This window comes from Suricata suricatta, chromosome 5 (genome assembly GCF_006229205.1).
Source record: "Suricata suricatta isolate VVHF042 chromosome 5, meerkat_22Aug2017_6uvM2_HiC, whole genome shotgun sequence".
Classification (NCBI taxonomy): domain Eukaryota; kingdom Metazoa; phylum Chordata; class Mammalia; order Carnivora; family Herpestidae; genus Suricata; species Suricata suricatta.
The window spans coordinates 59,453,811-59,467,859 of NC_043704.1; the positions used below are offsets into that span (position 1 = coordinate 59,453,811).

At 40.0% G+C, this 14,049-nt stretch overlaps 1 protein-coding gene across 4 annotated transcripts; it reads right to left on the reverse strand.

Moving 5' to 3' along the window:
- Nucleotides 1–441: 441 nt before the first annotated feature.
- Nucleotides 442–13,700, reverse strand: NEPRO (nucleolus and neural progenitor protein). 4 transcript variants are annotated; one of them, XM_029939306.1, is made up of 10 exons: nucleotides 13,163–13,519; nucleotides 12,369–12,404; nucleotides 11,521–11,675; nucleotides 8,057–8,136; nucleotides 7,537–7,668; nucleotides 6,912–6,989; nucleotides 5,861–6,222; nucleotides 5,650–5,711; nucleotides 3,292–3,545; nucleotides 442–1,096 (listed from the first exon to the last, which is right to left on the reverse strand). In XM_029939306.1, exons 2-10 carry the CDS (start codon nucleotides 12,400–12,402, stop codon nucleotides 634–636), a joined length of 1,620 nt encoding a protein of 539 aa, XP_029795166.1. In that variant the 5' UTR covers nucleotides 12,403–12,404; nucleotides 13,163–13,519; the 3' UTR covers nucleotides 442–633. The 4 variants fall into 4 exon arrangements, with proteins under 4 accessions (XP_029795166.1, XP_029795164.1, XP_029795165.1 ...); XM_029939304.1 differs by lacking the exons at nucleotides 12,369–12,404; nucleotides 13,163–13,519 and adding an exon at nucleotides 13,527–13,700; XM_029939305.1 differs by lacking the exon at nucleotides 13,163–13,519 and having other exon boundaries at nucleotides 12,369–12,503.
- Nucleotides 13,701–14,049: the final 349 nt, after the last annotated feature.

Below are 14,049 nucleotides of genomic sequence, written 5' to 3' on the forward strand. Positions count from 1 at the left end.
GCCCATTCCCCATATACCCTAAGGCACAGAGCAGGTTTTTATCCACCTAATTACTCAGTTCTTAATTCCCTGGTAAATCATAAAATTATTCAGTTTTTCAGGGAGCCACTAGCTTTTGTTTTTTTAAGATTTTTTTTTAATGTTTATTTTTGAGAGAGAGAGCATGAGTGAGGTAGGGGCAGAGAGAGAAGGAGACACAGAATCCAATGCAGGCTCCAGGCTCTGAGCTGTCAGTGCAGAGCCTGATGTGGGGCTCAAACTCATGAATTTGTGAGATTATGACCTGAACTGAAGTTGGGACACTTAACTGACTAAGCCACCCAAGTGGCCCCAGGGACCCACCAGCTTTCATTAAGGAATTACATCTGCTTCTCAAGGACTGGAGACTTCTCAACCCCTGGTACAAAGTCACAATCAAAATTTGACTGTTTAATAGTCAAGTACTTGTCAGATGACACAGAACTACTTAAATGTTTATTGAACTGAAATTGCTGCTCTACAGTGTTACACTAAACCAGCTCCTCTCTTGAGTCGAAGTGGTATTTCCAAATTTTTCTAGACCTCAGCAAGTTCCACGTAAAACAGAACACTGGGCCAGCTTGTTAAGCAAGTAAGTGTCTCACATATGAGCATTTAAACTCCCATTAAGGCAAAAATATCATCAATGTCATCTGTCTCTTTAATGGTTCCTGATGGATTATGTTTGTTCATTTGCACCATTGTCCATGAATCAGATCCATTTTCATTGTTTCCTATAAGGTTTTCATGAAGTCGTTTCCCTTTAGCTTGTATAGCAGGATTTGAAACTCTGTTCCTCAAGGGTTGCTTATTGTTGGGATAGAGATCAGTTCTATGAACTGTGCAGTGTGAACGTTTCCATTTTCCGCTATCTGCAGCATTCTGAGTCCCTTGAGGGGACTGCTGAATTTCCTTTGAAAGAGTCAGCTGCAACTTTCTCTGCCGTCTGCTCTGTCTCAGTAAAAATCTATTCTGAGATCTTCTTTGTCTCAAATGATGCTTTGAAGTCTTGATTCCTGAGCCACGAAGAAGGCAGTTGCAAATAGATGTTTTTATGCACTCTAGTTTCTTTGGCAAACTTTAAAGGACAAGAGAAAGGAAAAATTTGAGATTAAGACATAGGAAAACATTTTCAAAAACTTCTGCCTTCCTTTTGCCAACTCCCAAAACAAAGTACACAGTTTTGTGCCTGTGTATAACCTCGGAATCAACCTAAAAAATACGGAAATAGAAGCTTGAACCCAAATGTGTGTTTTCAGAGCAAAGGTTTCCTCTGACTCAGGTTGTAGACAAATATGTCCTTATTATGTTCCCAAAGTAAAGTAGTTCCTAGAACTGCCTAGCAAGGTAGCTGAATGGGGAGATACCTCCATACTTTAGTGTCAGAGCTTTTCCCTGGTAACTGCTGAACTGTTCATGATGTAACAGGGGTGGAGCTGAGGAAAGGATATATCACAAATAGAAAAATATGGATTTTTGGATGTATTAATCCATATCTGGGTAAACAACTTCATGTTGTAGAAGGAAATAAGGGGAAAGGAGGAAATGTGATGAGGGAGTGTAAGAAGGAAAAGATAGAGCTGCTGGCGTAGACCACGTGACACTTGAGCTACTCGAATTGTGATTCGTGTATCATCTTCAAGCGTGGGAATCCAGAACTCAAATAGCTGATCATTTTAGGTGTTTTTCTTCTGAATAAAGTATACTGCCATGAGGTGTATCAGTACCTTGCTAACTGCTTCACTGTTTGTGATAGATTTCAAAAGATTAGCGTGGGTCTGTGTTTCTACCCCATCACCTCTCCCTTTTCCTTTTTTTTTTACATTTATTTATTTATTTTGAGAGAGAAAGAATAAGTAGGGGAGGGGCAGAAAGAGAGGAGAGAGAGCTAGAATCCCAAGCAGGCTCCGCACTACCAGCATGGAGCCCATACGGGGATCAACCCCACAAACCGTGAGATCATGACCTGAGCTGAAGTTGGACACTTAACTGACTAAGCCACCCAGGCGCCCCCTCTTTTAAATAAATACATAACTTTGAGAAAGCCTATTATAATGTAGTGAATCATGATCAGTTTCCAAACCCTTTTTCTTGTCTTAACTGTAAGAGGTAATTTTTAAGTGTGGAAGAGCGTAAGCGCACCTCCTAATTAAAATGGGAATAGAAAAAATGAAAACAAGAATCAGAGGATTGGAATGGAGTTCTAGATCTCCAGCTATAACAACTGAAGCACAATCCCCTATTTCTTCATCTACAACATGAGAGTAATACTGCCTATCTCAGAGAGTTCTTATCGACATTAAATAAATTTAAAATGTACTATAAATATATTACAGAAACAGCAAAACAGGGCAGTTCAAAAGAGCACTATCTTTGTGGGATAAGGAATGATGGTTGAACCAAATAAACACTAGTTTGTTACCCTTCTCATTAAATTTTATTTATTATCATCTCTGTCTCAGGCTGAATTTTCCATCCTAGAATAGATCCTTTTTAGATGGCTACAGGGCTTTAAGGGACCCTAATGTAGAAACCTTTCCCACATTTCATCCCTTAGGAATACTCAACAACTTCTCTCACTGCTCTTAATGAAAACTTGTTTTCGTTGCTCTTTGCAGCCATTTGTCTGAAATTGTTGCCATGGGCATCTACTATTTTTCAATAAAAATATAAAACTCTAAAGTGTCTAACTTCATTGTAGTGCTTCAAGTAATACTGGCTCACAACCAAAGATAATCATCCTTAAGCGGTTCCGTTACTCTAAGAACCAAAAGAAGAGGAAATCTATACATGGAGAATCTGACACCCACGAAGGAACATGACCTGACCCTAGACTCTGGTGTGTGCCCCTGCAAGAGGCAGACCGCTTCTGCTCTCACACCTTCATCCTGCTGCACTGAAGCTGTGGGCAGACTGGCCGGCGCTCCTGCTAGAGCGAGGGCTAGAGCCAGACTCCATTGAACGAAGTCCGTCTTTCACAGGTGTGTCCCAGGCTCAGCGCACCACACGCTCCGAAGGCCTTCGGAATAAACAGCTGGGATGCGGAAGAGCATAAGTGAATAAATCCAATGAACCAATTTAACTTTCTTCCTCTCAGTGATATAGCTGTGCCCAACAAAAGCAAACAAAATTACATTTGGAATAGATCCCTCCTAAGGCTCTGGACATCCCATTAAAAAAAAAAAAAAAAAAAAAAAGCTGACTTGAATATATATACCGTTGCCTAAATGACAACAGAAAAAGTAAAGGATACAATTTTTACTATATACCTACCTATAGCCTTGAGCTTCCACATGTTTAAGCCGGTTACTTTTAAGAAGTTTATTGCCCAGAAAGGAGGCCTGAGCCTTGAGCTTTTCGCTCCTGCACCACAAAATTGCCATTCGGATTTCTTCAGAAAGTTGAATGAAAGTCTTAGCCTCTCGAAATCTTTGCACAAAACTTTTGGCACAGGGAGTTCCTGATGCTTTCTGAGAAGAATGTTTGGTTGCCTTTAGTTTGGACTGAGAACATTTAATGCTGGTCTCCTGAAATATGGAAAGGTGAAAAAAATATATTGGATTTATTACTGATTTATAAATATTTAACAGACAAAAGTTAACTCACTATGAGAATTAGAAAATGTCTTTTTCCAACTCACTGACATAATATTACTGACTTATAAATATATAACAAAGAAAAGCTAACTCACTATGAGAATTAGAAAATGCCTTTTTAAAAGAAGGAAAACATTTTTTTAAACTCACTGTGCTTTTCTTTGTCTTGAAAAACTTAATTTTTTATCCACCGCTCCTAACACAAAATCTCCCCCGCCCCCGTGCAACAATAGATCCCACCTATAACTGAATTCAGATGGGAAATATAAATATTCTGACAAATAATCTATTTAACCTACACATAAAAATGAAACTCTATATGAATAAATATTGGTCAAAGTCTATCTTGTAGGGAAAAAAAATCACTGGAGAGCCCTTTTCCTAGATACTACTGGATTACCACAGATTTGTTTTTCACTTATTTCTATACCAAGTTACTTTCAACACTGGGTCACAGATGTTACTGAAGATGCATGGAGACAGGGATGGCTGCTGAAAATATGTTAAAAATGCTTAAGCTGAGCATCATTTCCAATTCTACCGTCTTTTGATGTGACCTTTGTCTCTTCAGTCCTTTCTACACCAAGTGAAGTTTGAACTGTACCAACTTTGATTGTTTATGAAAATATGCCACTTACTAGGCTTGCTTTCATCCTTCATTCAAAACTTACCTTCTTCCAAATTTCTCATTCAAGAAAAACATTAAAAAAATAGAAACTATAAAGGTAGAGACGTATCAATACTTTGTGTTGGTGACTGATAAAAGAAATTTGACCTTGAAAGCAAGCTGACCATGTCCGTGCTAATTGCTAAAAATGTGGTGGTGGTCAGTCATGAATAAGGGATGCCGACCGACCAGCCAGCTTCAAAACCAGCTCACCTATGAACAGCTGGGTGGACGGCAGAGAGCCTCAGTTCCTGGGAAGAGCTGACAAAACTATTTGGGGGACTGATGTAATGGTAAAGAACAGGCTGAAACCAAACTGCCTGTGTTCAAATCCCAGCTCTGCCTCATGTTTGCTGTGTGGGCTGAGCAATTTCTTGTCCTTTCTATACCTCAATTTTCTTATCTGAAATGTGAAACTAATAATATCACCAGCCTCACAGGGCTTTTGCAAGATTTATAGAAGTTGATACATATAAAGCATTTCAAACACTGCCCGGCAAAGAGTAAATGCAGTGTAAATATTAGCTATTATTACAACGATGACAATGCTGATGATGATGATTCCTCCCCCTGGAACTCATAAACTGGACAGAATAGAAGCCCAAGCTAGAATCCTGATAAACATTCAAGAAAGTACTCTGATGTACTAGAAATGATTAAGAATTCTTCAATAGAACAGAAGAAATAATCCGTGCAAGAAACCAGGAGAAAACAATTTGAGAAGAGATGGTAACAGAAGTCAAGTAGTTACCACATGAAAGAGGGTGACACTGATGTACTTATCTGTTGCTAGGTCTAGAACAGAATTTACAGGCACGGACTAAGAGGAATCCTGTTAAAATCTGAACCCTGACAGGGAAAGACAGAAAAAGACAAGGATGACAGTAACAATGATAAAAGTAGCTAATGATATCTAACCACAGTTAAGTGCTTTGAACACTTTATATGAATTAAAACTGCATAATCCCATGAGGTGCATACTGTTATTAGAAAACGGGTTTGGACAGGTCAAGAAACTTATATAAGGTCACACAGCTAGTACCAAGTGAAGCCAGAACTCAAACAATTTCTGCCTGACTACAAAGTGCATACTCTTAATATAATCCACACCTAAGTGGATCTAAGGACACTTTAAAATCCTAGCGAAACCCTTAGTAAAATGTCTCTGAAGGCATTCTATAAACTGAATTTACTAGATGCCCTAGTCCCTTGGGAGTGCCTATATTCATTCAGAAACAGGCTGAGAACGAAGATGGGACTGCGCTGAGAGCTGAATAAAAACAGATTTCAACCTCTGCCCTTGGTAAGTGGTATCTACTTTATGAAGTAGCAGAAATCATATGCCATCGTAATAGACGCCGGACAAACCTGAATAGCCTTGTGCTTCAGCTGTTTGCAGAAAGCTCTCAAATCAAATTCTGATGACTTTCCTGTAGAGACGGAGAGACACACAGATACAAAAACTTAAGCAAACTATTTTCAGATCAACGAATTGTCAAGTATATGATATTTCTTGCCAAATTACTACAAAAGAAATAAAGGGAACTAGAAGAGTATGTGCTATGTCCGAGAAAATTACCTTTGAAGATTTTCTTATTCTTTACTGGCTGTCCAAGATCCATATCACTCTGCATATTGATCTTCATTTGCTTAGTTTTTTTGGAAATTCTATGTACAGTTTCTTTGTTAGACCTTGGTGGTTGCTCTTTTGTTAAAAACAGCTTATTTAACAATTTAGTTACTCCTTTAGCTGCAAAAGCTGTGGGTGTTTTTTTCTTAAAGACCTCAAAATAGGGCTGTCCTAAAAATTCGGCAATATCAGAAGGAAAAGTAAAATCTTTGAAGTAAGGCAGTGGTTGAATCCTAGAGACTTCGTGAAGCAATCCAAACAATGGCTCATATAAAGAAGTCAGCCTTTTTAAAACACCTTTATAGAGAACCCTAGAGAAAGACACAGAGGTCATGAGTTAGCCAGTAATTATAATTTGCAGATTATTTAATAACCACAACAGATTCAAAGCTGAAAACAAGTGTCTATCAATCTGCCACTATAGATAAGAAAAACAAGCTCTGGCACATATTTGCAAAAAGCCAGATTAGTCCAGCCCAAACAGAAAAATCCACGTTTAAAATTTACTTAAAACTAAATAAAGTACGATGTGGAAAGAGGTCTCAAAGGATAAGAATCAAAATCTTAAATGTGCTGAGATTTTAGGCAAATTTCAGTTCTTTACATCTTTATTTTTTTTTTTTGGAATGTCTTAAAATAAGCATGTATTATTATAACCAGCAAAAATTAAAGCTATTTTCATTATAGAAAAGAATAATGGAAGGTTTGACATTTAAAAATAATGTTAGTTATTAGTAATTCTAATGTTGTTACCCCTAAGAATAAGCAGAATAAACAAGAGGATTAGAAATAGTACTTGAGATACCCAGGTAAACACATCAAAGACATAACCATCAACATTCAATTCCCAATCCATACAAAGTAAACTCTGATCAACTGAGCAAACAGAACCTCTGCACCACCAGTATCCCATAGGAAAACAAATATGAAAATGACTAATGAGAACCCTAGGTGGAGTTAGATCAAAAACGAAGGATTTCAGAGGTATGTACATACATACCATAACCTGCTCACCAGCCCAACCATCACAAGGTTTAAAATAATGAATTCTCGTAAGCCTAGATGTTTCACAGTCAAGCTGGAGAATCAAGTTAAAGTTGGAAAACAAAAACAAAGTAATTTGAGTTTTATAAGTTACCTTTATGAAAGAAACAGATTGGAAATGGAATTTTCTTGGAGAAATTAAAGCTTCAAAACATTCTGGGGGCACCTGGGTGACTCAGTCAGTTAAGCTTCTGACTTTGGCTCAAGTCAGGATCTCACGGTTTGTAGGTTCGAGTCCTGTGCTGGGCTCTGTGCTGACAGCTCGGAACCTGGAGCCTGCTTCCAATTCTGTGTGTCCCTTTCTCTCTGCCCCATGACCTGCTAACGCTCTGTCTCTCTCCTCACTTCTAAGATTAAGAATTTCTAATTGTCAGTGCCCTTAGGATAAGACACATTACATAGAGACTGGCAGTCTCTGGCAATGGCTGTATCAGCAATTCCAGAAAAAGGAGGCCAAGAAGCACAATTTTAAGAATAGGTTATAAATTCTATAAACCACGTAGCTTTCAAACAGAAATACTATTAAATATATCCAAATAATTCTAATTCAGGGGAAAGCATTTCAGTTGATTCAAGGATACAGAAATGTCTTGCAGCAACAGTCCAAGAAGCGAAGTAACAACTTGCAGGCTCCCAAAATCTTCATGAGCACCAACTCAACCACTGGTTGGCTAGGGATGGCATATGCTTTGGTAGTTACAAGACGATTTTCACTTCACACACACACACAGAAAAGGAAAAGTATGTTATTTTTATTCTTAAAGTTCATTAATTATAAAGCTCTTAGGTAGCAGTTTTCAAGTGCAGGTGAGCTTGGAGGTCAATTTGAAGTAGTATGCTCATTAGTGACTCACTGAAGTTGACAGACCCTAACATTTCAATAATCTATCATGACCCAGAGGTCAGTATCTTGCCATCCCTCCACAAGCCAACAGGGGAGAGATGCTCACAAATGCCAGGCACCCCTTACTAAAACAAAATTTGGACAGCTGAGATACAATTAGTTATATCCCAACACCAAGCAAAGTCCAAAGGGAAATCACACTGAAGAGAGTTCCCAGCCTGCCACAAAGCCCATCATAAAGCAGTTGGACCACTTACTTGGAAGAAAACAATTCAGACAGATGTTGAATTGAACCCTCCAGATCCATGTTTTTCAAACGTTTTAAACATTGTTCAACCTGAAAGGGGAAAAGCAGCTCAAATTCATAGACTATGGACATGGCCATTAATGTGACTAGGAAGGCCAAGAGATGCAAAAGTTCACAGTATGGAAATACACTGAACACAGAATACCTTCATGTTAGAGTAATCTGTAGCCCAAAGCAATTGCTGCTATTCAAAAATTGGAAATTAACCTAGTGGGACACATTTCTCAAACACATAATTAAGAATTTACTGGGGCGCCTGAGTGGCTCAGTTGGTTAAGCCTCCGACTTCGGCTCAGGTCAGATCTCACGTTTGTGAGTTCGAGCCCCGCGTCAGGCTCTGTGCTGACAGCTAGCGCAGAGCCTGGAGCCTGCTTCCAGTTCTGTGTCTCCTCTCTCTGCCCACTCCCTCTCGTGCTCTCTCTCTGTATCAAAAATAAATAAAACATTAAAAAAATAAAAAAATAAAAAAAGAATTTACTATATGCCAGGATGTGACTGACGCTACAAAGGGCACTCAAGTAAGTATGAGATTATTCTCAAGATTATAATTTTTCTGAGGCAACGTGATTTCTAATAATGAGACTATTAAAACAAGATAGTAGATTAATTAAGTACTCAATTTTAACAGCTTGTAAATGGGCCCAGAGGTGAGCAAAGTGATTTATTCACTTTACAAGTATATACAGGACACTTTATGCAAGACATGCTGGGAAATAAAATAGTATATGACACTTCCCAATCTCTAGTTACTAAAAACCTTGTAGTAAAAACAAGAAGACATATAAAATATTTAAATACTGAAATAAAAGATGTGCCTTATTTAAAATTGCAGTCCCCTCAGCACTCCAACCTTTCCTGCTTTATTTTTCTCCATGACCCTTTCGATGCACTGATTGATTGACTTTCTCCTCTCAACTAGTGTGAACTTCATGAGGGCAATATATTTCATCTATCTTATCTGCTACTGTAACTCAGTGTTAAGTAGGCACTCAGTCACTTTTTATTTAAAACAAAACAAAAAGCTACCTATTTTACAAAATGTGGTAAGAATTCTATGGTCTCTAGGAAATACCACACAAAGGGCATGCATGGGACGGCGTCCAGACTCTGAAGGGTGTAAAAATCTGGGTGGCACTGTTACTGGCAATGATACTATCTTGCTAAAGCTATATATGCTAAAAATTTAAGTATAAATTCTATTTATAACAGCATAGTTTTCAGAAGAGTGGAGGTAACAATCCTCAAATTCTCTGCGGTTACCTTCTATCTTTTTGGTTTTTAATTCTGGATCCTGTGCTTTGAGAGAAATGCTGATACTGACAAACTAAGATGGGAAAGCACCTGGAAAATACAGTAAGTGAGCTATGGTTCAAAAATCAGGGAAATAATTGAGAATTTAAGCAAGGCGGAACAAGGAGGAACATAAGAACAGTCCATATATTCAGTGCTCATTGTCATACAGAAAGAGGAATCAAGACTATTTTCTGTGCTTCATCTAAGGCTAAATCTACTACTTGGCTTTCTTTGAAAGGAGAAAAATAACGTAGACGACAGTACTGTATAAATAATGAAATGTTAAGCAGGTCTAAGGCAGCAGTAGTAATGGAGATGGTGGTTGCAGGAGCAGGAAACATGTTCCCTACTCTAAGGGACGGCAGGGTAAATAAAACATATGCAAATGACTGCCACATGCAGACTGTGCTCAATATGGTAAAAGAACCACAAAGGGGAAGCCCAAATAACCCACAGTCATAAAAAGAGGAGTTCAACCACACTAATAATCAAAAAATGCAACTTAAAATGAGATTACCACAATATGCCCTCACGTTACCCCTTGGGAAGAAGTTTATTACTGGGGAACAGTGAAATGGGACTTACAGGATAAGAAAGCTTTTACCAGGCAGAGATGGAGAGGCGGGGCATGCTAAATACATAGCACCGGATATGCAAATGTTCAGGTGAGAGAATGTAGTGAGCAGGGGGACTTGTGAAGAGTTCAGGTTGTCTGGAATATAAAATATATGAAGGTGAGAGACAAGCCTGAACTAAGGAAAACTGAAAAGGCCAGATCATGGAGGATCTTGTAAGCCAAGCTAAGAGGTTTCATCTTTACTCGGGAGCCAATAGAGAACCATAAAAAAAATCAAAGCTGTGCTTTACGATGATTAACCTGGCTTTGGCATATGGAATATGTCAGAGTATAGGAAAGACCAGAGTTGAGGAAAGATCAATTAGGATAGCAAGACAATTAAAAGTTGACATGGTCTGAAAGAAGAAGATGCAGCCATAATTAAAATAAGGGTTTAGATGCAGAGAAAAGTTTTAACTAATCAATTGACTGAATGGGAGAGCTACATAAGAGGAAGAAGCAGAGAAAAGAGAAAACAGAACACCAGATTTTTGTGACCAGATATTATTCACAGCTTGGAAAACCAGAAGGAAAAGTAGGTTCAATCTGATACATTCAACTTGAAATACATTCAAGTTTGGTTTTGGAGTAAAAGACTCATGAGATAAAAAGCTGCCCTAGAGAAGAAAACTTAGGGAAAGACCATGCTCCCAGATCTTTCTTTGATGAAGAAATCTCCATTCATTTTGCCTTACATAATGGGAGTGGAATATGAAGCAGAAAGCACATCTCTGTAAGGTTAGAGTACGTGTCTATCTTTTTCACCTCGTATCTGGCACATAGAAAGTTACAAAAAGTGGCACCTGGGCGGCTCAGTCTGTTAAGTGTTTGATTCTTGATTTTAGCTCAGGTAATGATCTCAGGGTGGTGAGATGGAGCCCCATGTCAGGCTCTGTGCTGAGCATGGAGCCTGTTTAAGATCTCTCTCTCTCTGCTCCTCCCTATACTCTCTTTTAAAAAGGGGGGCGGGGGAGGGCTACAAAAAAATACCTGCAGGATTAATAAAGTGAATGAATGAATGAATGAGCTTATAAAGAACCCAGCTTAGGAGACTCAGCTCTATAATGTAGAGGGCCCAATCTAAAAATTACAGGAGGCCACTTTCCATAACTTGTTATACAGTGACTTAATCTATTACTGATTAGATTATATGCCCCAAAATATATAAACCATGACTTTGTTCTTTTTATGATCTTAGGATTTTGATTATGCTCAGGAAGTTGTCCCTTAATCCAGACTTTGTCTTGCTTAAATCACTGTATCTGTGAACAAGACAAAAGTACTCTTATTATAGGTTATATATAGTGAAGAAAACATTTCATAAAAATTACCCACTAGAAACAAGACTGGGGAAAAAAGAGAAAGCTCACATGCAGCTTTGGACTGAAGATCTATTAAGTCACAAGTAATTTACTGTTTCCATAAATAACAAAATATAGTGGCAGTGTGATCTCATTTTCACCAAGTGAACATGATGAATTGTAAACACACGGCTTCCTCCTTACCTGTTTGAGGGCTAAATGAGGCTTGTGGTGGCCCATTCTATAGTGATTACTGTAAAGGACTGCGCATAGCACATCCGTTTCTGCATCCAGGGTTTGGCTCTTCAGTGACAGTGTAACAAGACCACATTCTCTAATTACAGCTGCAACGCAAAGGTCTAAACCAGAGACATTTAATAAAACTTAATACGTATTTCTCCATTAAGTATATTATATAAAAACACTGTGAAGGAACATCTTTCCTTATTAAGGGTATTAAGAACAAATTAATATAACCAGCTTTAACTATAGGAGCATAACTAATGATTCTGAGTATGTGAGAAGACGGAAATGGTGACAGAGAATAGCTTCAGATAATGTCAACTTTTAATTGTCTTGCTATCCTAAAAGAATGTGTATCTTTGCAACACATTTCATTGATTTTTAATATTCACGTGAATACTTTGCAGTCATTAGGTGTATACTTACACCTACTTACCTTGGTGGTGGGGTACCTGTTATACATTTCTCTAAATCCCTAGTTATGTACAGAAGTAAGGCAAAATGAATACACTCATACTCTTACAAGCAAAGGTACTTTAACAATATATTCAGAAAAGAAAAACCACCATGGCAACTGGAAGTTACATTATTTGCTGCATGCCTGACTGAACACAGGATGCTCAATAGAACAAAATAACAGCTTCCTAGTTGGAAAAGCTGTGAAGTAGAAGATGGAGTTCATGTGTTTCTCTGTGCCTCTCAGGGTAGCACTAGCATCCTAGATGGAAATAACACAAAGGCAGATTCCTACACAACAGGGAAAACTTAATTTTGTTTGGTCCCAACTATATGAAGCCAGAATGGGCTACCTTGAGGATGGGGAGCGAGCTGCTGAATTTCCATGCCTGACAGGAATCCTGTTAAGGAATTTTTGAATAGTGGTGCCTGGGTGGCTCAGTCGGTTAAGCAACTGAATTAAGCTCAGGTCATGGGCTCACAGTCAGTCTTTAGGCCCTGTGCTGACAGCTCAGAGCCTGGAGTCTGCTTCAGATTGTGTCTCTCTCTACCTCCACCCCACTCATGCTGGCTCTCTCGCTCGCTCTCTCTCTCTCTCTCTCTCTCTCAAAAATAAGTAAAGATTTTAAAAAATAAGGAATTTTTGAATGGAAGAAGAGGGAAGATTAATCTATGAACTATCTGGGTTATGGATGAGGAAGAGGATGCCATGATTAGATAGGTTGTATTTAATATTAACTATCATTTGGGTGTTTGTTTACCACATTAGGCACCGTTACTGTTATAAATGCTTTATAACAGTAACTCTTCCTCAAAACAGCCCTATGAGGCAGGTATTATTTTTTTTATCCGCAATTGAAAATGAGCGGAGGCACAGAAAGGTTAAATAACGACACTTCCCAACCAGCCTGGATTCAAAGCGAATTTGGGTCCTAACTATTGCGCCCTACTGACTAAAAAGAGCAGTACTATTGATAAAGCACCCTCGTTTAAGAGCACTCTCCCTTAATTATAGCACTAGATGCTCCCAACAGCCGGTGGAAGGTAGGGAGGAATAACCTCGTTTTACAGATAAGGAACTAGAGGCCCAGAAAGACTGCGGTCTAAAGTCAGAGTGCCCCAACGCCCTCTTAGACGATCAGGAAACAGACTGAAGGGTGAATGGGCTGCTGGTGGCTTAAGGGAGCACAGGCTTCTAGACAGTACTCCCTAACGCTAGCTGGGTCCACCTCTCCCCGCCCCCTGGGCGCAGGGCTGGGCCTCGGACATTCATAGCTCCAGCCAGGTCGTGAGGTAGGTTCAGTGAGTTAAAATCCGTGACTCCAAAGTCAGAGGCCCCACAGGTTTCCCTGGGTAACTCGGAAGTCCACGGGCCCGCAGCCAGATCCGGCCCCGCGCTCCTTCCCAGTGTCCCGCGCGCTCAGGAAGTCCCGCCCCCTGCGCACATGCGCTGGGCCCCGCCGGACACCGCCTCCGGAAAGGTATGTAGCTCGCCGGGACCCCTCACTCACCCAGTGTCGCATCGGGGTCCAGTACTGTCACTACGCTGTGGCTCCCCGCCTTCGGGATCCTTACGCGGTTCCACGGCTCCGGGCCCGGCGCCCTGGTAGCCATCTTGTGACGGGGGCAGGGACGGGGAAAGGCGGAGCTGGGCGAGACCTAACGGAGGGACCGAGGGAGGGAAGAAGAGAGGAAATCTGGGGAGGAAGAGGGCAAGGGGTGGTCCTGGGGCGGGGCCCGGAGTTGGGGCGGGGCCTTCACGAATAGTGCACCAAGTATGGTGGACCAGGAGAGTCGTGCAGCCTTTGATCACCAAAACCTGGCGGTGTTTCACATTCCCTTGAGAGAGTTTGGGGTTGGACGGAAGCCGCATCCCAGTACTACTCAATCAGAATCGCCGATGGAGGGGAGGAAATCTGCATTGTGTTTAGACTTCCCCACAGGATTCTGCGGCGCAACCAAGTTTGAAATTACTTCAAGGCATTTTACAGATGTACCTGAGGCCACCCATAGACCCCCATCTGCACATGAGAC